General features: G+C 41.1%; 1 protein-coding gene across 12 annotated transcripts in view; it reads right to left on the bottom strand.

The window, feature by feature from the left end:
* Positions 1-24147, bottom strand: part of KIAA1217 (KIAA1217 ortholog) — a 365096-nt gene that overhangs the window by 74244 nt on the left and 266705 nt on the right. For all 12 annotated transcript variants that reach the window (XR_005827437.1, XR_005827436.1, XM_040590825.1 and 9 more), the window contains 3 exons: positions 23600-23795; positions 6236-6434; positions 801-894 (listed from right to left, as the gene is read on the bottom strand). Coding sequence is in view for 10 of the 12 variants with exons in the window: in XM_040590825.1 (XP_040446759.1) it covers positions 801-894; positions 6236-6434; positions 23600-23795 (489 nt within the window). In the remaining 2 variants the exon portion in view is untranslated. The remainder of the gene's footprint in view (positions 1-800; positions 895-6235; positions 6435-23599; positions 23796-24147) is intronic.

Here is a 24147-nt window from a genome sequence, read left to right as displayed (position 1 = left end):
TGGTTGCACTGTTTCCTGGGGACAGACTAGGATGGGTGGAGAGGAGATGAGGTGCAATCTTACCACCACCACCTGCTGCTTCAACACTAGCTGTGGGTAACACCATGGAAGAGGTGCCCCACAGCTGCATCTCCCGCCCCTCAGCATCAAGGTGGGAGATAAGTCCAGCAAAAGATACAGACGATGGCAAAGAGAAATCAAATATGTTTCAAATGCCTTCTCTGTAGTTTCCCAATACAAAATGTTCACTTGAAAATGCAAATATATACTAGTCCTTGATAAGTATAGGCAGCAAATTTTAGAAAAAGATAAACCCATTTACACCACAATGGGTATTTATCAGAATTTCCTGTTTGAGAAGGTAATGTACAAAGTGTTTCAACAGACTTCAAGCACATCTGCTCAGCCACTGCAAAACAGTCCATGCTGAAGCCTTGCTGGAGCAAACTAACACCATGCCATACTTTGCTGTAAAGGGCTTGGAAACATGAAAAAAGAAGCGGTCTAAACTCTAAACACTATCTGTGTCCCAAAATAAGTCATTAAAGCTATGTTTTGATTCACGTGCTTTAATGCTAGTAAACAAGAACAAAACAAGTTAATGCTCAGGGCAAGTAATTGGAAAAAGCAAAGCAGTTAAGAAACATTACGGCAAGCATTATCAATTCCCTCTCCTGTATGTGTGCCTTACATACACCTTCAGTTTTATGAATTGTTGTGTACATATTACAGTTAAGAATTTAAGCTTTTAACATAAAAGCTGTTGGAAAGAGGAATATACATGCAGCATTAGTACTTACCCTTATATCTCCATTTACAGCTCTGGAAGTGTGATTAAATGCGTGTGCAGGATCTTTGTTGTAAACTTTAAGGAAAGATCGGTCTTGAATATTCCTGGAACCAAAAGAATCAGCAGTGATAACAGATGAAAGTAGTTTTATTTACTTTGTTGTCCAAAAGTTTCTCAGGTAACAGACATAGTAGGTCTGCAGCCGATCTATAAGAAAAACCTAAATGCCATAACTTAGACACACACAAACAAACAAAAGTCTACTTTGATTCTCTTTCCCATGGGAAGTATTCATTCTTTTGCTATAACTCCACACCCATAAAAAATAGATAGTGTTAAGTTTCTTTCAAGATCCTGCCATAGAGTGAAAACACTTTGTAGACAATAGAGCTTCAATATTTACACGGCACTCAAAAGGATTTAGTTAATATTTACATGGTTTATTGTGTACTCAGCCCACGTGAATTTTTGCTATTCTAAGCAGCAATATCAAAAGAAAAGCAGTCTTTCTAACTGCAATTATTCTTGAGGCAATTCTAATTATCAGCTTGTTCACAAACCTAAGAAGAAATCCACAAAAGCTAAAAATTAAGTAGCAGATAAATCCTTCCTCTAAACTTTATCTATAATAAAGACAGGTTTTTAAGAGAAAAAATAGGAATTACAAAAACAAATAAACAAGCAAAAGGTTTGATGAAAGCTACCACAGAAATGATAGATAGAAAGTCCTAAGAGACTATTTTTGTTTAATTTGGACCTAACACTTTGTCATTGATCAGATTAATTTTTCAACTACTGCATTTAGGAAAGAGTCAGATGTCAGTAGTTCTCTATTTTGTTTCAAAACTTACCTTCTAATAATTTTATGGCTTAGACACTTGCACTGAGTTCTGCTGATTTCTTAGCAAATTGATTTCAGTAGCAAAGCCTCCTATCTACGCTTACATCCTTTCAAAGCTGCGACTCCTTTCATTTCCCATTAGTGATCTCTAGAGAATTCACTTATACATGTGACTGAATTCCTTTCTCCCAGGTGCAGCTACAAGTCTAGTGAACTGATCTTAATCACTGGGATTATCATTTAAAAACAAAGGAAAGGATTCTTGGGCAGATCCAATTTCTTTCTTACAATGTCATCTTACAATCAGTGATTGCTTTGAATGGGTAGCTAGTCAGAACTTGTGCTGCTGTTGTAGATGTCAAGGAGTTATTAAAGAAGCCCCACAGGTTTAAGAGACAGATCAGTGCCTTCTGTTTCAGAACTGTAGGGCTGATGAGAAGTTTAGTATTTATGAGTGTTTACTTGTAGACTACATAGGAAAATAGCTACCTTGTGGCAAGTTCAAGTTCTTCAATTATTTATGGTAACATAAACTGTTTTCCATCTTGCAAACGTGATCCTTTCTCTTTGAGACTTGCACTGGGACTCTCAGTTACCGTTTTCTGCCTCAGACTTGGAAACATGCTCTTTTCAATACAAAGCAAGCTCTCTCATCTTCACTTCTAGAAACAGCATATTATTCATTTAAATACATTTTATCTGCTGTCTTTTCTGTCTGATGGCTATGAGATGATACCTCAACTAACTGGAGTTTGTTTTAAAAGCATTCTTCATAAATATTTCTTGTAGAAACATGACACTTCAAAGTAAAACATTGCTGCAAGGCAAAGCACCGTAATAGAAGGCATTTGATCTCTGAAGTGAATTCTGTTTCACCTCATGTTGCTATTCTAAGATAAACATTACTGATAACAGCTGTATATTACTGTACTTTTATTATTATATTATTTGCATTACTGTAGGTCCCAGATGCTATTGGCATGTTCAAAGGCTTCATTGATCTATGTGTGCTGTATAGATACGCCAGGAATACAACCTCGTCACCAGCTTACAAGGTGAATAGAAGACACAAAAGATGAGGATAGCTGTAGAAAGATGAAGGAACAAAAAGAAATGAGAAGACCATAGTCTTTCCAGCCAGAGGAGCAATAAATGGATCCTGAAACCACGGGCATGCTCTGAGTAGGCAGTGCAACAGAGAGAGGGGGAAGGAGACCAACGCAGTGGCTTTGTGGATGCCTGTGAAGGACATCTTCCAAGGGTGTTACAGGGCTGCCCAAGAGAGAGCATGAAGGCACTTGTTTGAAAATTGAAGACATGTAGAATGAAGGTTGGCATTATTCACCCAGTGGAAGCAGATGGCACTTGGAACTGAAGAAGAAATGAAAAGTAGCATTGAAGTGGGCTTGGAGGAGCCCTCATAATGAAGACAAGTAGTTTATATTTAATGAGATGGAAAAGATACAGCCAGAGGACAAATAAAAAAAATGCATGTGAAACAGTCTGCTTGTTGAACTAGGAGAATGATCCCTGTTTCTTTGTTGGAATGGGTAAGAGCAAACCTGTTGCCAGCTGCTGAGAAAAGACCAGTTGCTATTAGAAAGCTGATGAATTAGCAGAGTGTTTTTTTACTGCGTGGTGGGAAAGGAAAGGCTGCATCATAGGGCTGTTACATAGAAAAAAATCTGAGATCTACATTGCATGCAGAGCCCTGAATCACTTTAATAAAAGGACCAGGTTATGCGCTTAAGTAGAAAGCTAGTGCTTTGCTCCCAGTGATTAAAAAAAACACCAAAAAGAAAGAAAAGGGGAAGGAGTGTGATGGCCTAATGAAGGAGAATACACTAGGCTGAAACTAATGAGACAATATTAAAAGAGAAGATTAATGTTTTTCTTTGGATGGAAGAGGTAGGATTCATGTCATCCAACTACAGACGTGCACAGGGAAGACATCAACAGCTAGGTTCTCTGGCGTGTATAATTTATCAGATAATTTTATAGGATTATTCACAACCAGCTCAAAATGGGGATACAAAATTCTCCATTTGGTCAGACGAATCACATCCTAAAGGAGCGACAGAAAAATAAATGAGAGAGTCACCCAGGTAACTGATAATTCAACTAATTCATATGGATAAGATGATGGAGACGGGTACAGACAAAGAAAAGGAAGGAGGACAAAGTCCTGGAAAAACACAACAGAAAATCAATGTTTGAGACAAGGACCTTTCAAATGATACGTGAAAGGAGAGGAGAGAGACAGGAAGAAGTCAGGAAAGAACAGCCACTGAAACAAAGGAAGGTCAAGTTTCAAGAAGAAATCAAAAGTACATGAGAGATCTCAGAGAAAAAGGGCGTTCACAAAAGATGGCTACTTGGTGACTGACAATTGCAATGGCACAGCAGGGAACAAAAGATGAGTTGGAATTAGAAAAATAAAATCCCAGACAGGTTGGAAATGACAGAATGAGGAGAGTAAAACTCCAGCCAACAGTTGTAGTGGCTGCTCAGTGCAAGAGATAAAGGTGACGGGGTGGGAAGTGGAAACATATGTTGTGTTCAGGGACAGTTTTGTTGGGAGGCACAGGAACATGTTTGCAATCTAGAAGTAGGTACTTTAATAGAGTTATAAGTTAATAAAAAAACAAAGCAAGGGATACGAGGCACAGCAGAACATGAGACAGCCTCCAAGGGAGGTGAAGAACTTGAAGAGTTGACTGCAACACCTTTGTTTAAGACAAGGAAGAAAGAGAAGAACAGAAGGAAGACATGGCAAGCAAAGGAGAGAAAAATTTCATCTCTGAGGGGAGACATGGGCAAGATCTTGTGGAGAGTATGGAACAGAAATGGAGAAATTGCTGTGGAAATTATTCAAAGGCGGTGAAAATGCAGCCAGTAGTGCATACTTTGGACTTCATTAAGCTGGAATTGCTGACGTTTCCTTAGTGAGAAGGGTGGCAAAACTGAAGAAGGGAATTTTGTCATGGAGGAAGTCAGCTGGGTCATGGGATTTCCTCTAGAAATGCTCTACAATACAGGCATAGGAAAAAAGGAAGCAGATGTTGGGATTGAGCCAGGCCTGAGACTGGCAGAGTGACGCCTGCAATGGGAGCAAGGCAAAAAAAGGTGGAGTGGTATTAAGATAATCAACAACAACATTCTCAGGGGCAGGGAGGAGATGCAGTCATAAACTGTTAGTCTGAAACTCAAGGGAAGATGGAGGGATAAAGTGAGACAGAATGAGCCGATGGGCCAGATGATGGTCACAATGATGCACTTGGCAACAGAGACATAGTAACCCCTATCTTGGTTTAATCAGCTGATCTGATCTTGTGAATAGACTGTTTGATGTGTAAGAAACTTGAGCACATGGTGAATGATGATGATGCGAAAAATCAGATGGGTCTTAACATAGGCATTACAGTGGTCAAACAGGGGTGTGGGAGTCTTCAAAGCAAGGAAGATAAAAAACCAGAAACTGAAATCCAAGAGGCTGGCTAATGACAAGACACTGGATAGACTGCCTGAGGACAAGAAGACACAAGAGAAAATGGAGTGCAGTGCTGTCCAAAGACTAAGAAGAGGAATGGGGGAACTGGAAGTAGCAAGGTTAGAAAAGCTCCAACTTGCTCTTTTAACTACAAGATGATACGGAGAAGCACCCGACCCACAGGATCTCCAGAAGAAACAAGGCAGCAGTGGACACTTCACTTCTCTTACTTTCACATTATTTTCCTGCACTAGTGGCAGACTGGCAGAGAGTGAACACCTTCTCTGCTTTCTCCTTCATCTTCTTATGCTCCTCTGTTCGTTCTTTTACCATGGAGCTTCTTATGAAAAGGACTGCACACAGGCCCACCACACCTCCTTGCAGTTTTACAGTGTAACATGGCTGAGGTGTGCCTGAAAGCTTTTTTGCTGCGTGATTTGGGACTTTCTAGGGATCCTGAGAACCCTGGTCCTTCTGCTCAAAGAGCACAGACATCAGGACAAAAGAAAGAATAGAAAGGTGCACCCAGATGTTAGTCAGATCACTTATTGACCACGGTCTGAATTAGGGAAGTGACTGCATTAATTGCTGCATCCTGACATAAAACAGGAAGGTGATGAGGCTGCTGCAGCAGCAGTCACCAGTGCCACAGATCTTTGGCAGTGTTAGATGATGCACAATTGGCACTGTTGTCAGGACATCTGTGGCATTCATATTTGTAATTTCAGGCTGACAAGGATCAGGCTTTGTGCTACCAGCAAAGAAAAAAACCAGGTTTTCTGTAAATGTTTATTTTGTGTTCTGTATTTTAAATATTTATGTCTCATTTAAAACTCAATAAAATATTAAGTATGTGAACCTGCGTGTATTATATGAATATTTGAACAAGGTATGCCATTTATCAATGGCTTGTGCAACAGATACTGCACCTACAGCTGAAGGCAGTGTCAGACCAGACCTCCCATATTACTCAGATACCACTGAACATGCCTTTATGTGTCAAGCCACTATCTGTCAGATACTTATCAACTCCACTCCTTTTTATTCCGTAAGTGCACCACAAAAAACCAAAACCAAAACAAAACCCAAGAGCTGTAATTCCATGTTTACTTACCTCACATCACACAATTCATAGTATATGTTTCTGCTCTCATCCTTGATGTAAATGGCCACACTGGGTGATTCCAGCATTTTCATCGTCAGTTGCTGGGGGAAGGCACTTACAAAAAGAGCACGAATTGTGTCTGTGCTTGTGATTTCATTCGGCATCCTCAACTGCTTTGTTTCATCTCCATACTGAAGATACAAAACACCTACGAGCAAAATATAATAGCAAGTTACATATCCTGAAGTGTGTAGTAATGATCTGGGTTTCAAAGTCCATGTGGAACGCAGACAAAGCCCATAATGAGAAGAGAAAAATCAAATCACATTCCTTACTCACAAAGCACATACAACATTCTCCTTTTCAACACACCATTGGAATAGAGCGTAAAACAGTGGTATGGTTGTGCCTTGGTAAATACGCTTGCCCCAGTACTGCACTTTGCTGAGAAGTCTTTTACTGATCTTCACTTGGATAAATCAGAAGTTTACCTTAAGAAGGCTAATAGAAAATCCCAAACACACCAAGTCTGCTCTGCAGTGGGTGTTGGTAAATCACAAGGTACATTTTTTAAAGTGGTTGAGGAAGAACATCATCCTTTCATAACACTCAGTTTTCCTTAAACATAAATTTTGCATTTTAGTCTCACACTTACATCCTGCTCACCACCACCACGACCCCCCCCCCCCAAAAAAAAAAATCAAACAAAAAAAACCCCACAAAAACCAACAACAAAATAACCACCACCAAAACCAAAATCAGATTCCCATTTTGGCACTAGGAATTTTATATTCACAATTCAGTTTGCTGGCATTATATAGTATAAAGCCCCAGGTGAAGCTCCTAGCAGGACTCACACAAAAACAAGAACAATTCTGGATCCTTTCAGTTTCACAGCACTGTTAATAGTCATCCTTAGCACTCGAGGAGAAACATGAGTAATCGTAGATGCTGAATTGCAAAATATAGTCATTCTTATTCACTCAAGACAAAAAGAAGAGCATTCTGCTATAACTAACTCCATCTTCAGGGAATGGGAGGCTGTGAGATGCTCAATAATGGAAAAAGCATGGATAATACAGACCAGGGACTCGGTGAAGAGCTACTACGTACCTCTTCAACAGTGCCTGTGTTGGCCCTGCCAGACCTATGCTGATTCCTGCATAACCAGTGGGCACATGTACTCCACTGGCTGGTCCTGCAGAATGACTGTGACTCATTAGCTTTGCTACAGCCCAGTCCCATGCCATCCCAAGTTAGAAAACCCTCCAAGGACTGAAGCACTGAGAAAAGCCATTTCAATCAACAGCAAAAATCAAACTGGACTTGATGGGATTGACTAGCTCTGACCATGCCAGGCCTGACATGGTCAAGACCAAAGAAGACCAAAAGGTCTTCTTGTGAGTGTTTCTAATGTGGGAAGGCTTATTAGGACCTGCACAGCAGGAAACAGGCTGCCACAGGACTGCAACCAAACTAAGACATGTCCTGGGGTCTACAGCACTAGGAGCAGATGCAGAGACAAATGCTCAGCTGAACTACTTTGGATACAGAGGAAACAGGAACGGGTAAGCCCAGTTGAGCATACATACCCAATCCATACTCAAGGCACAGATGTCCTGCCTGAGCATGGACTGCTGAAAGCACACTGTGCTCTTTCTGAGCCATCTCAGGTGTCTCTGTACAACACCACATTGTGTCAGGAAGAAACACCTTTACTCTCTTGCTATCTGTAAGAGATGGAGCAGGTATAGCTTCTGCGGTGGTATAAAAAGACAGTAAAATGGCACACCACAGAATCACAGAACAGCTGAGGTTGGAAGGCACCTCTGGAGGTCATCTGGTCCAAAGCCCCCACTCAGGCAGGGATTCCTACAGCCACTTGCCCAGGACTATGTCCAGCTTTTGCACATCTCCAAGGAAGCAGATTCCATAGCCTCTCTGCGAAACCTGTGCCAGTGCTCACTCGCCCTCACAGTGAAGTGTTTCCTGATGTTCAGAGGGAACCTCATATTTCAGTTGGTGCCCACTGTCTCTGGTCCTGTCACTGGGCATCACTGATAAGAGTCTGGCTCTGTCTTCTTTGCACCTTCCCCTCAGGGAATTTTACACACTGACGAGATCCCTCTCCTTGAGCCTTCTCAAAGCTGAACACGTCCAGTTCTCTCAGCCTTTCCTCATAGCAGAAACGGTCCAGTCAGGTTAATTATCCTTGCGGCCCTTCATGGGACTGTTTGCAGTATGTCCATGTCTCTCTTGTACCAAGGAGCCCAGAACTGGACACGGCACTTCAGATGTGGCCTTACCAGTGCTGAGCAGAGGGGAAGGATCACCTCCCTTGACCTGCTGGCAATGCTCTGTCTAATGCAGCCCAGGATACCACTGGCTGTCTTTGCTTGCAAGGGCACATTACATTGCTGGCTCATGTTCAGCTTGGTATCCACCAGGATCCCTGGACCCTTTTCTGCTAACTGCTTTCCAGCTCAGTGGCTCCCAAGATATATTGGTGCATCCGCTTTGCCAACATTTAGCAGCCCAGAATGGAGGGGAAAAGAATGTAGAAAAGACAGTGAAATATCACTGAAGTCTATTTCCACCAGCTGTCTGAGAGGCACGACCACAGCTAAATGCTTTGTAAATGGCTCAGCAGCTATCTAGCCATTGGAAAGTACTTGGAAAACAGTATCAGATCTGCTTAAGAACTACCTATTACAGAAACATCTACACTGAATTCACTGCAGCTCATGTATATACATACAATCAAGACAAGTTTTATACCACCCAGTTTGGATGTTGCTAGTGGCACAATGGTAGAAGGACAGCATTCAGGCTGAACTAACTGCTAAAAGTCTTGATTATATTTTCAGGCAGTCTTTGGGACCCAAGCAGATTCTGTGCTGCCATGCCTTTGCATCTACCAATAACCAACACAAGCAGGCTAGAACTAGGCAGAGTATTTTACACAAACTGAATTCACCACAGTAAATGCAGTGTGGATGCAGTGTATGTTGTTCTCCCATGGCCAATACAAACAGGGGGGCTGGGAACAAAGGTCCTCAATGTAGTTACCATCAGTCATCATCAAATCCCCACAAATCACAAAACAGATTTTCACTGCCCTTGTGTCTTCCTTATTTTATCATTTGTTGTGGTGGAATCGCCACCCCTGGAGGTATTTAAAAATTGTGTAGATGCAGTGTTTAGCAGCGTGGTTTAGTGGTGGACTTGGCAGTCCTGGGTTAATGGTTGGACTTGATGATCTCAAAGGTCTTTTCCAATCTAAATGATTCTATGATTCACTTGAAAGTCACCAGCAATGGGATGGGCAGTTTATGGTGCTGGGATACAAACACTGAGAAAACACAATGGGAAATGCTAAGGTCCTAGAATACAGAGGTATTTAATGAAAAGAAGAGAAGGCATTTTAATCTAAGATGAGCCCTACTTTCCCCTTAGTCTTTAGTACTTTTCTTCCTATGCTGTCCATAATTGCTATAGAGGAATGAACACACATATAGTCAGATGCTCCTGCTATCAGTGAATAGATAATTGTGTTTGCACTTAGGGAAGGAAGATGTTAATTTTTCTTAATACTAAACAGACTACTCAACATTACATAACCATTATTTAACATTAAGCTGCTTTTATAAAATGGAGCTGTTACCTTCATTTTCCTACTATTATCAAGAGCTGATATCACTTCTTTTAAGATTGCAATCAGACACTTTACGAATCCTACTACAAACTTCCATTTCCCTTTCACTGGAAAAAAATCAGACTTAAAAGTAACTAGTTTTCTTTCAAAGACTGAGGAAAATTTTCCCAAGAATTTTATTTTAATGCCAATATTTAATGAGTTATTAAAGTATTTTCCTTTTTTTAGTATTTCAATTTGAGACATTATTTATGTTCTTCTAGGTAAAATTTGCTTTCTAGTGCTTATTCAAATAGTCTATGCAGTTAAACATGCTTTAGAATTCAGAAACCAACTATATTTGTAAAAAAATTTAAGTACACATGTTTTTAATGATTGCATTTATTTCACTGTTCCAAGATTTATCCAAAACATACTCATTTTTGATGACAGCTTTCAGTTCTCAGGAAGAACATAAGGAACCTTCTATATTTTGGCATTTGAAACTTTCTTGGATTAAATGGCAAAAAAAGATTTTTTTGGCTAAATATATAAACTTTGTGTATCAGCTTTGCAGTTCTGTGTGACTGTCTCTTCTGCCCCATTTAAAAGTTATCACAGAATGCCGAAAATGCTATTTCTCCATTTCAGATCAGTACAACAATCTGAATATTAAGTTCCTGAAACCATTAACACAAAAGAAATGGTAGAGTTGAAAGATCTTCCTTATATACAAGTCTAAATCATTTCAGAACAGCCTTGACTCTGCCTGTCTTCCAATACTCCCACAAAATATTGATCCAAAACAAAATTACAGTTGTCTTTGGGTCTTGGATTTTCAAAGCAAAGATGCATGTTATCCAAAAACATCATGCCTTAAAATAGACAGCTTTAACATACAAGTCAGAGAAATGTTTTGGCCACAATCTCACTGTACAGGGAAAAGACATTTTCAAAGATAATAAATTCTTTTTTCCTTACTCTCCCTTGAATCACATGCCCTTAAAAAAACTACTGCCTTTTCTCTTGAGTTGTCTGATCTGTATCATGATATAGCAATGCTTTAGGGAATTTCCTATTTGACAAAACTGCTTACTTCTAAAAATCCTGTTTTGGCATCACAAGATAGACTCAAAATCCATTATTTTAAGTCATTTACATTGTTTTTCTCCCACTCATTGCCCAGCTTAAACTCTGAACAGCAGCAATACCCACAGGTCCAACCTCATGGAAGCTGCTGGAGTTCCAAAGTTTGTTTTACCTTCAGCTAAAAAATTACTCCCATGGAGAATTAAAGTTAGAAGAAACAGAATATAACTCAGGCACGGCTGTTGTTAGGGCCAGCCCATGTATCAGCAAAGCTGCTGGAAAGAAAGTTAAGCACAATGGGTGTTAATGTCTCCATGTATGCTGAAGTCCCACTTGCACTTCTGCTTCTATTACAATGGATTTACCTGAAACATAAAGATTGTGCCAAGTTTTATAAAACACAAAAACAGGACTACGAAATGCTCTGCTACTCTAGGAAGACAGGTATGAATATCAGTGTGAATGATGAAACTACACCATGCAACTGTTCTGAAAGTGCAAGTCACACAACACCGCAGCTACCACTCCTAGGTGCTCCTGGATACTGCCAGCCCTGGGCTTTCCTACAGCTACAAGGCAAACCGATATTCAGCCTTCCCCTTCAACATGCTGGTATAAGTTAGTTTCAGAAATACTTCTGGAAATTCTCGTTGTTCTTTACCCTATGGGCAACAGGCCATGGCATTAAACACAGGCCATACAAAAAAAAAACATTTATGTGTAAGCCAGGACTTAGAAACTTAAACCTCTTTACAAATTGCTTCACAACATTCCTGTCAACAGAAAGGTATGTTTTATAGTAGGGGAAATTAAACACCCAAGAGGTGAAAGGACATCTTCAAAGAAAGGTTTACAAGCATAAAACCCAGATCTGATGATGATCATGCCAACACACCACATGATCACCCCTTCCTTCCCTGCATACAGAGCTCTTTCAAAAACAAAAGACTTGCTGCTCCCCCGTTACCAAGGGTCAGTGACAGAAGGACTTACCATGTCATTTCTCTCAGGGATGGTCTACAGAAAATGCAACACAGTGCAATGAAAGGTACTTTGTTAACCTGATCTACATAGGCATTGCCTCCTGCACAAGCTAAACCCATCAGTGCTGGGTTCAGAGGGCGCACAGAGCAGCCACCCTGCACCTTTAATCCAACTGGCACAGCTCTGAGGACTGCCCATGCTGTGGATGCAGCTCACACAGAGGCTGCACCAGACACGTGGCAAGGTGCTCAGCCCAGTTACTGCTGCTGGGCTGCAAAACCCACTTGGCAGCCGAGGACATGCCCACATGGTGTAACGGTGAACCATACCTGAACTCACGGGGTCCAGGCTGGCTTTAGAGCAAGGAGCTGCATGACCAAAATGGCTCAGCCCTGTACCCATACCAGTAAGATCATAACTCCTTAGTTCCAATTCATAAAGGTTTACTCCTTATGGCAAAAGCTAATGTTATGCAGGTGGCATGACACCACCCAGGTCACATCTCTCAGCACCTCCATCTAACACAGAGTGCTGACCTAACCTGGACTAAGCACCACGTTATCGAGGTTATATTGCCAACAGTGGTCTCACTGCTGGGCAGCTTAGATGAGCTTTAATCACAATGTGCTTTTATTTACAGAACAGGAATTATCCTTACAAGCTGGTTATTTAAGAAAGAAAAACATGGAACCACACAACAGCAAGGAAAAGTTAAATAACTGACAAATCAAGAAGTTCACAAACATGACAGTCATCTTCTGTGACCTTTACAAATATCACTTAATTCTCTCACACAATGAATTTTAAACGGAAAATACTGGTTCTCACATAATCCTCTCATAATTCTCTTCTCATAATAAAGAAGAGAAAACTGAGGCAGAGGAGTTAAATAACTCCTCAGTGTTATGAAATAAAATAGTCAAAGCTTATGGAGTTCACGAGCTTCTTTCCTGTGAAGCTACAGGACTCTGTATAGGCAAGACATCTTGCCAATTTCTGCACTGAAAAATCTTACTGACATTTGGCAACACCTTAACCCATGGGCTCCCATCTGAAGAGAAGCATTAACTGGTGATAATATCTGTATTTGGCTGATGGGGGATGCTTCTGTGCTGGAGTATGGAAACCTTCCCACAGAACCAGAAACCACTGGCATGAACAAGGCACTGCTACTCCCTTCCAATGCAGCCACTCTATGTATCCTCTGGAAACTTCATGTCCAATTTGAAAGTAATTAGTAAAGCTGGTTGGACTACAACAATCAAAACTTGGATGCATCAGAAGCTCTGAAATGTCTTTAAATCAAAGGTACAAAGCTAGGTATAACAAACAGGGGAGAATATGCACAGGAGGCCTTCAGACCTTGTTAGATGAATAATAATATCCAAAAAAGTATATTAGGAATAAGTACAGGATATATAAGGAATGGAAAATTAGGTAAACTAGCAAAGGAAGTTACATCCTGAGGTGAAGAAACGCTGAGGAAAAGTGGTAAGAACTACCAGAAATCAAGCTGAGCTATGTTTTGTAAAGTAAATTAAGAAACACAATGTTGAGTTAGAGGTTGGTTGTCAGATTTCTTTCGCTCTTTACTTAACCAGCAGTTAACCATATCTTTTTGAGATGATGGACAATCTTTGTCTTTTCATGCTGGTTTAGCTTGATCTTCCAACCTTACGTCCATTGAGTCACTGGCTCTGCCTGCACCTTCCCTCTTGCTGAAGTCATCAGCAATGATAACAAGCAAAAGTGAGAAAATGAACCCTTTTTTTCTTCCTCGTATTTATGTTGAATCAAGTTCAGACTTGCATCAGTTTTAAAAACTAAGGATAACTTTCAAAATCTTGATGGTAACTATTTTTGCTGGGACAATTCAGGACAATCCAGAGGGGATGACAATAAAAGCTGCCAAGCGTTTCCTCAAAATCCAGTTTACAATTTACAAAAATGCCAAGATCCTTCCAGTTTTTCTCTGATTTTTGTTTGAGAAAATTGTAATACATAAGACTGTAAGGGTGGCATAGGACCATATTGTTTTCTGCCCCTGCCTCCTGCCCCCAGCTATCAGACAGGCGGAGACAGCACATAGTTGGTGTCCTCATCACCGAATTCTACAAGAGTTATGCAGACACAAGTTTATTGCAGTAACTATTCTTGCAGTGTGGAAGAAATTCCTCAACATGCAGTTCTTCCTTTCCACACCCTGAAGACTTGACTCTCCTATTTCACCACACATATTTTCGACTAGTCTGAGGTCATTGCCATGATCCCTGTGGTATTTCTAGCTTGAAGCTCTTGTACTAGCTTCTATTAGCTACTCCCTGCTGATAATCTGCCCTCCACATTCAGCAAATATCTATAAATATATTTTAACTGTCTTCAAGTACTAAAAGAATCAAAAAGTAGATCTTTTAATGAAATAAAAACAATTACTAATTTTATATAATTTTCTTCCAGAATAGCCTGAAGAGCTTTGCTCAAGGTATTCAGTTGTTTGATAACAATTTCAGTAAAAACAGGAACTGTTTAATTTAGTCCAGTACTACTACTTATTGTTTCATCCTTTTCTGCTATTTACAATGACTTTCTGTAATTCTGCAATAGATTTGTTACTTAATGAAAAAACATATGGAAAATTCAGTAGTGACATAAAATTTCTACCAAAGTGTTACGAGAAATATTTTTAACTGTCACTCAAATACTAACCTTTTCTACAAAAGGATACATTCAGCTGGCTACGAAAAGGCAAAAAAACAAAAGGAAATGGACAATTTTTTCTACCTAAACTGTTATTTGTCCTACCTGATTGCAGATAAAACCTATGAAACAGCCTATTGACAAAAGACAACTTTGTCCATGCACCTATGTCAGCAAGTCCGTCAAGTGTAGATGGTTACTTCTATCATCTAGAGAGTGTGAGGGAACATTTCAGTTTAACCCAGTTCCCCAGGTGAAAAACAGTGTTCTGGCAGGATGACTTTTGGACAGTAATTGCATCTATACCCTTGCTCTTGCCAGAATAGTCCAACTGAGCAGCAAGACTTTTTCATAACCCTAACCAACAAAACGATGCCACTAAACTTGGAAGAACAGAAAAATCCTATGGTAGTTAATGACAAAATATTACAAAATGATAACTGAGCAACTTAGTGACATTTCTGACTCAGAAATTTCATGTGTACCAGAGCTATTTTTCAGAGGGCCCATAGCTTCTGCCATGCTGCATTTACTCCAGTTCACATTCACCAATTTAGCGTAGTAAAATGAGAGAACTGCACACGAACAGCACAGAACTTGCCTAATCAGGCTCTTGCAGCTGTGCTGCTTTTGCCCACCAGAAGCTGAGTCACTCGCCTCTGAAGAAGCCAGTAAGCCATGCCTACCTGGCTCCCAGCCAAGGGTACCAAGCTGACTAGTCCAATTTCAGAGGACGTATCTGCCAATGACTACATAGACATGTTAAGGATTTATGGACACTGCAAGCAAGTATTTTACATAGGGGCATTTTTGTTAGTAACTTTTAAGGACGCAACAGCAAAAAAAGACAAGAAAACCTAAATTAAATTTACTGGAATACATGTTCTTCCTCTTGAATAAACAGAGAGAGAGAGAGAGAGAGCGCGCGCCTACCCAATTGTATTTCCTTCCTATATAAATCAGCTGTATCAAACACACATTACTTGAGTGCTGACTGTTTTTATAAAACCTGTATTTTAGTACTGAACCATGTAGAAGTGATGCATTCAAGGGTAGAAGGTGACCTCACAGCCATGGATCATTAATCACTTAGGCCACGCATGACTTTGTAGTTTTGCTCCATTTACCAAATTTTCTGTATTTACTGTAGGAATTCTCTTTAATACTTCTGAGGTTATTTCATTTCTAGAGAGTTCACTACTACTGTCAGTAGCAAGTTTAGAGGTTGAGCCATCGGCATGTATGAGCACAGCTGGTTACAGCATCAGATCAGGAATCCACCTGCGTGGGCTCTAACAAGCAGCTTGACTTTATGTTAGGGCCTACATCAAACAGGATCTTGGACCCATGACCTTATCTAGCATGCTAAAGGAGAGGAATGCCAAAAGGCCATTTGCTGAGCTCATTCCAGTTTGTCATTATCTCTTTACTGGACCTAATACTGCCTGTGCAACCTCACAAATGCTGAGAAAGGGGAATAACCACTGCCCTCAACCTGCCAGCTAAATTTTTCCTATAGCCAGCTACTCAGTTGTCACTGTTGTCAAGGGCACACATAATCACCTTGTTGTCAGACCCAAAGTCCCTTCTGCAAAGCTGCTCCCAAGCCAGTCTGTCCCTGCCTATGTTGCCGCTCAGTGCCATTCTGTCCCTGCCTGAAAGACTACATTTGCCTCTGTGGACTTCACGAAGTTCCTGCTAGCCCACTCCTCTGGCTCACTGGGGTACCAGCGAGTGGCTGGCTGATCCTCCAGCATGTTAAAAGCTCTCCCAACAGCCAAGCTGATGATGTTAAAAAGTACTGGCCCAGATTCCACCCCTAAGGAAGACCACCGAAAACCAGCTGCCTGTTAGACCCGAAAGCATTAAGCACTACTCACTTGAAGGCCACCCGTATCTCCCCTATGTGGCTTCAGGAAGGCTATGAGACACGTGAAAGGCCTTGCTAAAGCAAAGATAAACACCACCCATTGCTCTGCCCTCATACCCACAGACGGTTTACTCATCATGGAAAGGGACTGGGTAGAAGCAATGGTACCAAGTGCCTGTCTTCTATGAAAAAGTTGAGCAGTTAAGAATTTATCCAGAAGGGCTCCCATCTTGAGAGTTGCTCAGACCATTTCCCGGGTTGTCCCAACCAGCAAGCTATGAGCAAGCCTCTGATACAGTGATTATCCTCTTACCCTGTTTAAATTGGGCTACTCTATAGCCAAAAATGCAAAAGAGGGAGAGAGAATGAGCACAAAAACAAGCCTTATATGATACCACAGATTACAGTATTCCCCTTTGAGAATAGAAACCTGAACTCAGGCCCAGCATAGTAACTATGCATTAGAATCACTACCTAAATATAGAAATAGTATTGGGAACAATGACTAAATCCAAGAGCTGCCCTCAATTCAGGGATCCGCCGTCAGCACTGGCAGCAAATCCTAAATACACAGTGCTGAGGGACAGGCTCTCCTGTTCTCCACTCAGCCAAAACCTTGCACTTCTTGCAACGGATGGAATTGCAATACGCTTTTTTCTTTGCCTGCTCACATGCAAATGGAAGGGTCTGGCATTTGTGTAACTTACTGTATTAGAGGTAGACTTACAAATTTTACTTAACATGAAAATTAGACCAAATTTGTCCAAGTGATAGCTCCGGCACCAAATACAAGGCATAGAACAGCTCCATCTGGCCTCCTACCTTTCCTCTGAGGGGTAGTTTGGCCTGTAGAAGCTATTCCAGCAGCCAGATCCCTCTTCCAACAGGCACCAACTACTGAAAGCTCAAATTGCTCTGCTAAATCAGAATAAGAAGTGGTGGTAGCGCAGGACTAAGACATTGCACCTTCTGTGCAGCCATGATATTGGGTAAAGAGGAAAGCCACTGCCACCTTGACGTAGTTTTATTCCATTTATCATTTTGAACCCTAATTACTCTACCTCTCCCTTTACATTTGCTGCTTTTCATTCTGGCTTATGCAAGGTCCTGCAGTAGGAGTATTTTCTCACTGTGTATATTACCGAACATGGTGAGGTCCCATTTTTAGTCAAGGTCCTTTAGTATTACTGCAGTGCAAATAATAAAGATTGTATTAAAAAAAAATTTATAGATATAGCAGTGATCAATACAGACTTGTATAGCCAATGGTGATATTTAGCACACTCCATATCATCTACTCCAGTATCACTGCAATGAACCCATTGAATCCACGCTGATACAGGCTGTTGCAATGGAGTCAAATTCAGCTCCAGTGTGACACAGCACCTAAAATATACTGCTTATCAGCTTTTTAGTGGCAGACAAAATGTGCTTCTGTTGAGAAAGTATGTACTAAATAAGACCCTGCTTCTTGGAAGTATTTTTTTTTTCAGGTACACACAAGACATTCTCTTTTAGAAGGAAGAATCTGTTGAGTAAACAATAATTGAGTGCATGAGTACTAGCCTGGGAAGGCCCATATTTCACCGTTCCATATAGCTGTCCTTCACAAATCATGTAGGGACAATAAATGAAACAGAAAAAACTCTTAAGTACCATGATATGTCAATATGATTGTTTACCTACTTTTGCTCTTTGGATGCAAAATATTTCAGGTAAGTGGTGTAGGCCTTTTTCTTTCCAAATCCAAAAACTTCAGCTATAATTTGAAGAAATGTGAAAGAAGATACATTCTAGAAATCTGGACAGGAAAACTGCTGCTACCTTAGAATATTATAATTTCCTAGGGTCTGTGTTTCAATTCAATAATTGGAACTAGTTGTTTCAGGCTGTTTCTCCTATAAACCTGCCAGCCCATGTTAATGTATCTGACCATGACAGCAAATATTTACATGACTTTTTGCATGTTGGCTGCTTTGCATACACTGTAAAAAGACAAGATAGGGGAAATTTCTTTAAGATGACTGAATACATTAAAGCTGTACTCAGCCTTAACTTGAAATGCAGTTCCCAGGGAGTTCCTCTCTCATGAATTACACTGAATATCCTGCTGACTTCATTAGGCTTGAATCATGCCTATAGGAACTGGAGAGGATAATGCCACTGGTAACAAATCACATGCATCTCATAATGTCTGTGAGCGTTCACACACCTTCTTCCTGATTCAACTGATGCCTATTTTAATTTCTAGCTCATAAATAGTACACAACAATTAATCACCACCAATATAATTTATGTCTATCTTTAACATTTGTCTTTTTCTGTGTAAGTCTTACAGTTCATTGCATACACATGTATAGAGAGTTATTTCTACTGCTGCGTGACAACAACCAAGTCTCTCTCTCTCACCACAGAAGTTTTCCTATGTGTTAAATTTAACTACAGCCCCAACTTGCTTTGAGAAACACCTGCAAGAAATGCTACACAAGATCCAGGTGTTACTACTATAATCAGTAACAGTATTTCCATGGAAGGTGGCAGCAAACTAATTAACCAAACACTAAAATCCGTGCCTGCTAAAGCTTGGGGTTGGGGAGCTAACAAATAGTATTCTGAGTAGTCCATGATTGTTTGAGACCCTCCTCATGCCAATCCTTAAGCATTTGTGTAATTTTACTCCCGTAAGTAATCCCTCCAAATGCAAATAAAATGTAAATGCTGGCAGGATCAGACATTTCTGCAGAGCCCTTCCCATGGCACCTATTTTTAGGCACAGGTTTACCAGCAAAGAGCCCGGTCAGCCTCTGCTCCTTATTCATCTGGACTGGAGTGGCCAGGCACCCTGGCTGGGACACCCAGGGAAGGTGTTTGCAACCCTCAAGCTACAAAGCTCCATCCTCCTCAGTAACTTCTCAAATCCAAATCCTTGTGCATTTATAGAAATCTCTCCTTGCACCATATTCTTCCTTAATCCAACCCTGCATGTTACAGCCCAATCGTGCAGCAGCACCTGCAGCTGTTACCACATTCAGAGGCTGTAATCACACCCTGCCCTTCGGGGCTGCAACCAATTGCATCAACCATCCCCACCGCTCAGTCACTGCACAGGATACCAGGTGCCTGCCCTTACCAAGGATCAGGCCCCTCGTCTGTACAGATGTGCCACATGAGAGACTACAAGTGAAAATATTTTCCAGTCTTCCTTTTGCCGTGGAGGTGCCAGAGCAGTGACAGCAGCGAGCTGCAGCGCAGGCACGGGCTGGCTGCCCGTGCAACCTCACTGGGCGCTTGTCAGGTTCTGCTTCCTCCAGGCAAATCACAAGTGAAGTTTGTTGAAAGCTTTCGAGCACTTTCCAGATTTCAGCTGATTCTCACTCTGACAGTTTCGCTAGATAATTTTTTCCCACAGTTATCACACTGGAAAATATCCCAGCTTTCAAGTAGATATTTAAAAATACATTTAATTTTCTCTTGCACAGTGAATTAATTTATTTTAATATCTCACTTTGTCTCCAGGCTGCAGATTGATGAGACGAAGGCTGATTTCTGATGGACCTCTTAGCCAAGGAATACCTTCATTTTGAAAACTGTGGCTGAAATTTTAAACGGGCCCACAACTGGAATACTGTGTTCGGGGTAGACTCCACATGAATACAATGTCCTATTAAATTAGTCCTGACTGACAAAACCATGATGCTGGGGTAGCCAAAATGCATTACCACTATTCCTTCTCAGGCTCCGTGTTAATTCAGACCGCAATTTAAAAACAAACTGACTCATATGTAGTTTAGCAAAATAGAAACCTGCAGAAGAATTAGAATCTCAGAAAGAAAACATTTTTTTAAAGCAGCAGCATTGCGATATTAATTTTAAAATTAATAAAAAGTCAAAAAAAAGTTGGCCATTTTCCTCACTGAAATTGTTGGCTGAGGATCAAAACATAATTTGTATTTAAATTAGATTAAATTGAAACATTAATAGAGATGGAAAGGGAGGTGATTACACATAGCTCGTTTAAAATCATGTGAACAGAAATATTTTCATGATGCTTTTAAAATTGAAGTTATAAACAGTTTCCTGTTTTTTAAAAATAATCACTCCCCTCATACTGCTGGAAGTAAAAACATTGTTAACAGGGCCACAGCCTGCAATGTCTCAAAAGCTGAATTTCAGAACATAGCTCATGGTGGTGTTAGAACACACTGGCAGAAAAGAATGAAAAGGACATATTATAAAAGAAACACATTGAAGAATAATAATCTAAATGTGAAGTATTTTAGAATAATTTGTAGACTATCTTTTAAAACAAAATATTTGCTACTAATAGCTCCTGGAACAACTTGAAAATGACAGATTGCGGGGTGGTGACAATATATATTACCTCCTATTTGGCTAGCATGATGATCCCTTAAGCCACACACACAGCTGTGACCCCTCCTGCAATATAGGAGAGAAAAGTCTTATTTTGCTCCAGTTTCAAATCTAAAAACTCTCAACTGAAATGCTTCATACTACTTCCTTCTACCCCCCATCCCTGCATTTTGCCTGTTCACACTGGGATAAGCCAGGGTCTTGCCTCTAGCATACGAAAGACAGGCTGAGATAGGATGCCTTGCAGGGTCTGAAAGCCTGGCCGTTAAATAAAATAGTACATTTTCATGTGACTGTCCTGCATTAGGACCTGGACAACACATTTCAATAGATGCAACAGATGCTAAAAAACAGGGTTTAAAAGTAGACTACTTAACAGTGACCTTCTGGTCCTCTCATCTCAGCAAGTATACTGTCAAACTGGAAAAAATGCAAAGAAGGGCAACAATGATAATCAAATGTCCAGGACAGTTTCTGGATGAGGAATAAGTGATTACAGCAGCACTTCACAGCCTAGAGAAGAGATGACCTGAGGGAAATGACAGGCCTACAGAATCAGACATGTCCCAAGGGGAGCAGATAGCTATCTGATGTTTGCTGTCACTTCCAACACAAGGACAAGACTGCATAACTCTAGAGTAGATAAGCAAACACAAAACAAAGCAAGAGAAAAGCAATGGCTGGGCAGTAAACCAACAGAAACTTGCTGCCAAAGTCACAGATGCACCGTTGCAGAAGTGAAAAATTTACATGGGTTCAAAGGGAGACTGAACAAATACCTGGAGGAGACATCTCTTGAAGTTTATTATACAGGCAGAAACCATAACCAGGAAATCCCTAAGCTGAAGATAGCTTGAGGCTGGGAGAGCACTTGAGGGAAGGATCATGCGCACACAATCCTAACCCTGTTCTCACTCTTGTCTGGATTAGCTGCCTACGGTCCTTCTTGGAGACAAACTACAGGGCCAGGCAGACTCTTGTCTAATCCAGTACAGCACTTCCTATGTTCCTGTTACCACGTTTATTTGTAGCGATGAGCACTGAAGTCTTTTTCAGAAACAAGGCAGTTGTATTCTTTTTAGATGTATAAACTGACAACAATAAAGTTGTTTCTAGCTCAGTTTATGTGGGAGAAAACGTTGCCCAAAGCACTGCTGCATAGCAGGCCACCCCTTTTGATGCCAATGAAAAGCCTTCCAAAAGGTGTTTATTGATTCTTAGGCCACATCTGAAACAGAAGGTCAGAGCTGAGATGCCCTATGTGGCCTGGGGTGGCAGATGAAACCCATGTGGTGAGGCTGGACTGCAAGTTGCACATGGACCTGCACAGGCCTAATCCACCTGACATCACATTGAAGCAAATACATGTTTTCCAGAAAATCTCACGGTAAAACAAGCCATTCTGAGGACATGCTAGCCAGCAGTGACATATAGACAGAGATGCATCCATCCTCTGCATGCATAGTAAACATAAATGTGCTACACACTTGCTCTCAAAAACACCTCTACACCAAACAGTCTTTTCCAGGTTGGACTCTTCAACATTTCTCCCCAAAGAGCCCAACATATTGGTGGCCCAACCGGCTTTGAGAAAGCAGCGCTGCCAGTCTGTGAGCTGACACAGGCCAGAATCAGCCCCTTGTCCCCAACCCCGCTGCTCCACACTTGGTCCCTGCTCCATCCGGAGCTGGCACCCCTTCCAGCCCTGTTTTCTTCTCTTTTGTTGTGTTTGTCAGGTATCATAATACTCTTGACAGAAACTGTCTTAGATTGTTGAGGAACGAGTAAACCACCATGACAAGCTTACAAGCATGGTATGATTTGCAGCTCAGCCTTCAGTTTATGTCACTCTGTATGTTGGGAGATGAGTCTACAGGAAAGCAGCATTTCAGTTTATTACCTCGGAACAAAAAGCTGCCTTCCTCAGCAATCCACATGCAAGTTACACCACCTTTTCACAGCACTTTAACTGCCCTCTGGTGTCTTTCCTCAAAAAACCAGCCTTTACTCATACCATCCATCAGCGGAAAGCAGTCTCTGGGACAAAATCCACCATCATAAAAGGAGCACTGGTTCACAGCGGAGTTTAATTCAACCCTGAGATATGGGAAGAACGCAGGAAGCCGAGCCATCCACCTGCACTGACATATCACTCGCATCACTGTGCAGATGGAAGGGCAGCACCCCAAAGTAAAGGGCATCTCCATCAGCATATCCATTCAAATCCTCTGCCTGGAAAGCCACTGCCACGCAAACACCGAATCTTTTCACTAAGAACTGGATCTGTTAGGCAATCTCTAGGTTTCTTCCAACTATGTCTGGCTTTGAAGAGATGACAGTGAAAAAGCCTATGTCTCCTGTCTGAAAATGAGGGTGCAATCTTGTATTAAGTTCACTGCCACATGGTATGCAGGCTTGGTAAAAAGTATTTGCAATACCGGGTTTTAACCATTAAGCCAGCACTTCATGTCAGGGTCTGCATCTTTCTCCTTGTCTACCATGTTCCCAGCACACTTTCAGATCTTTTGAAAATAATTTTGCCATTTCCCTAAGTTACCCAGCACGCCATACCGAGCTCACTTCCAAAGAACAACCCGACATTAAAAATAATGTGCTACCAAAGTCTTTACTTTTTAACCTCAAACTATTTACGAACTATTTTAAATACACAAATGGAAAACACAGGCTAAGAGCAGAGAGGAGGAGGAGGACTGAAGCAGGGTCTTACCCAGTGATCTTTCCTTTGTTTGGTTTGCGGACCGCACCACAGGAAGACTTGCCCGCGTACGGCTGCCCCTTGAAAAGGGGGTTGGAGAATCACCCTCAGACATGGCCTCTAAGGAATCAGCAGATGCTTCAGAGAGGTGTTCTGTCTGGTCACCCAAATGGGGCTGTGGGCTCTGGGACGGCTTTGGGCTTCTTGTCTGCAAAACAGAATATTGCATTATTGGTCTACTGAAACTGGAGTATTGGGGGGAAAAAACAATGAGAAGAAGGAAAAAGTCCAAACTTCTTCAAATACTGGTATGCTGAAGGTCACTTCTGCGTAGGTTATTTGGGAAAAGTGTCCTTAGGTATTCTGCTATGGTTTTTATGGTTGCACATCCACACTGCAAATTTAGTTGTTAACAAGGCCCTGAGGATAAGACATATGCTGAGGAGATGTATGGTAATGCCATTCCTTGCTGCTCAAACAACCACTATAGCATAGGCATCTACACACACACACACACACACACTCTCTCTTCCCCCTCCCCCCGCCTTCATGTCGACAAG

Source organism: Falco naumanni, chromosome 4, assembly GCF_017639655.2.
Source record: "Falco naumanni isolate bFalNau1 chromosome 4, bFalNau1.pat, whole genome shotgun sequence".
NCBI lineage: Eukaryota > Metazoa > Chordata > Aves > Falconiformes > Falconidae > Falco > Falco naumanni.
The sequence above is the reverse complement of the archived record's forward strand: the minus strand, read 5'-3'. Positions and strand labels throughout refer to the sequence as shown.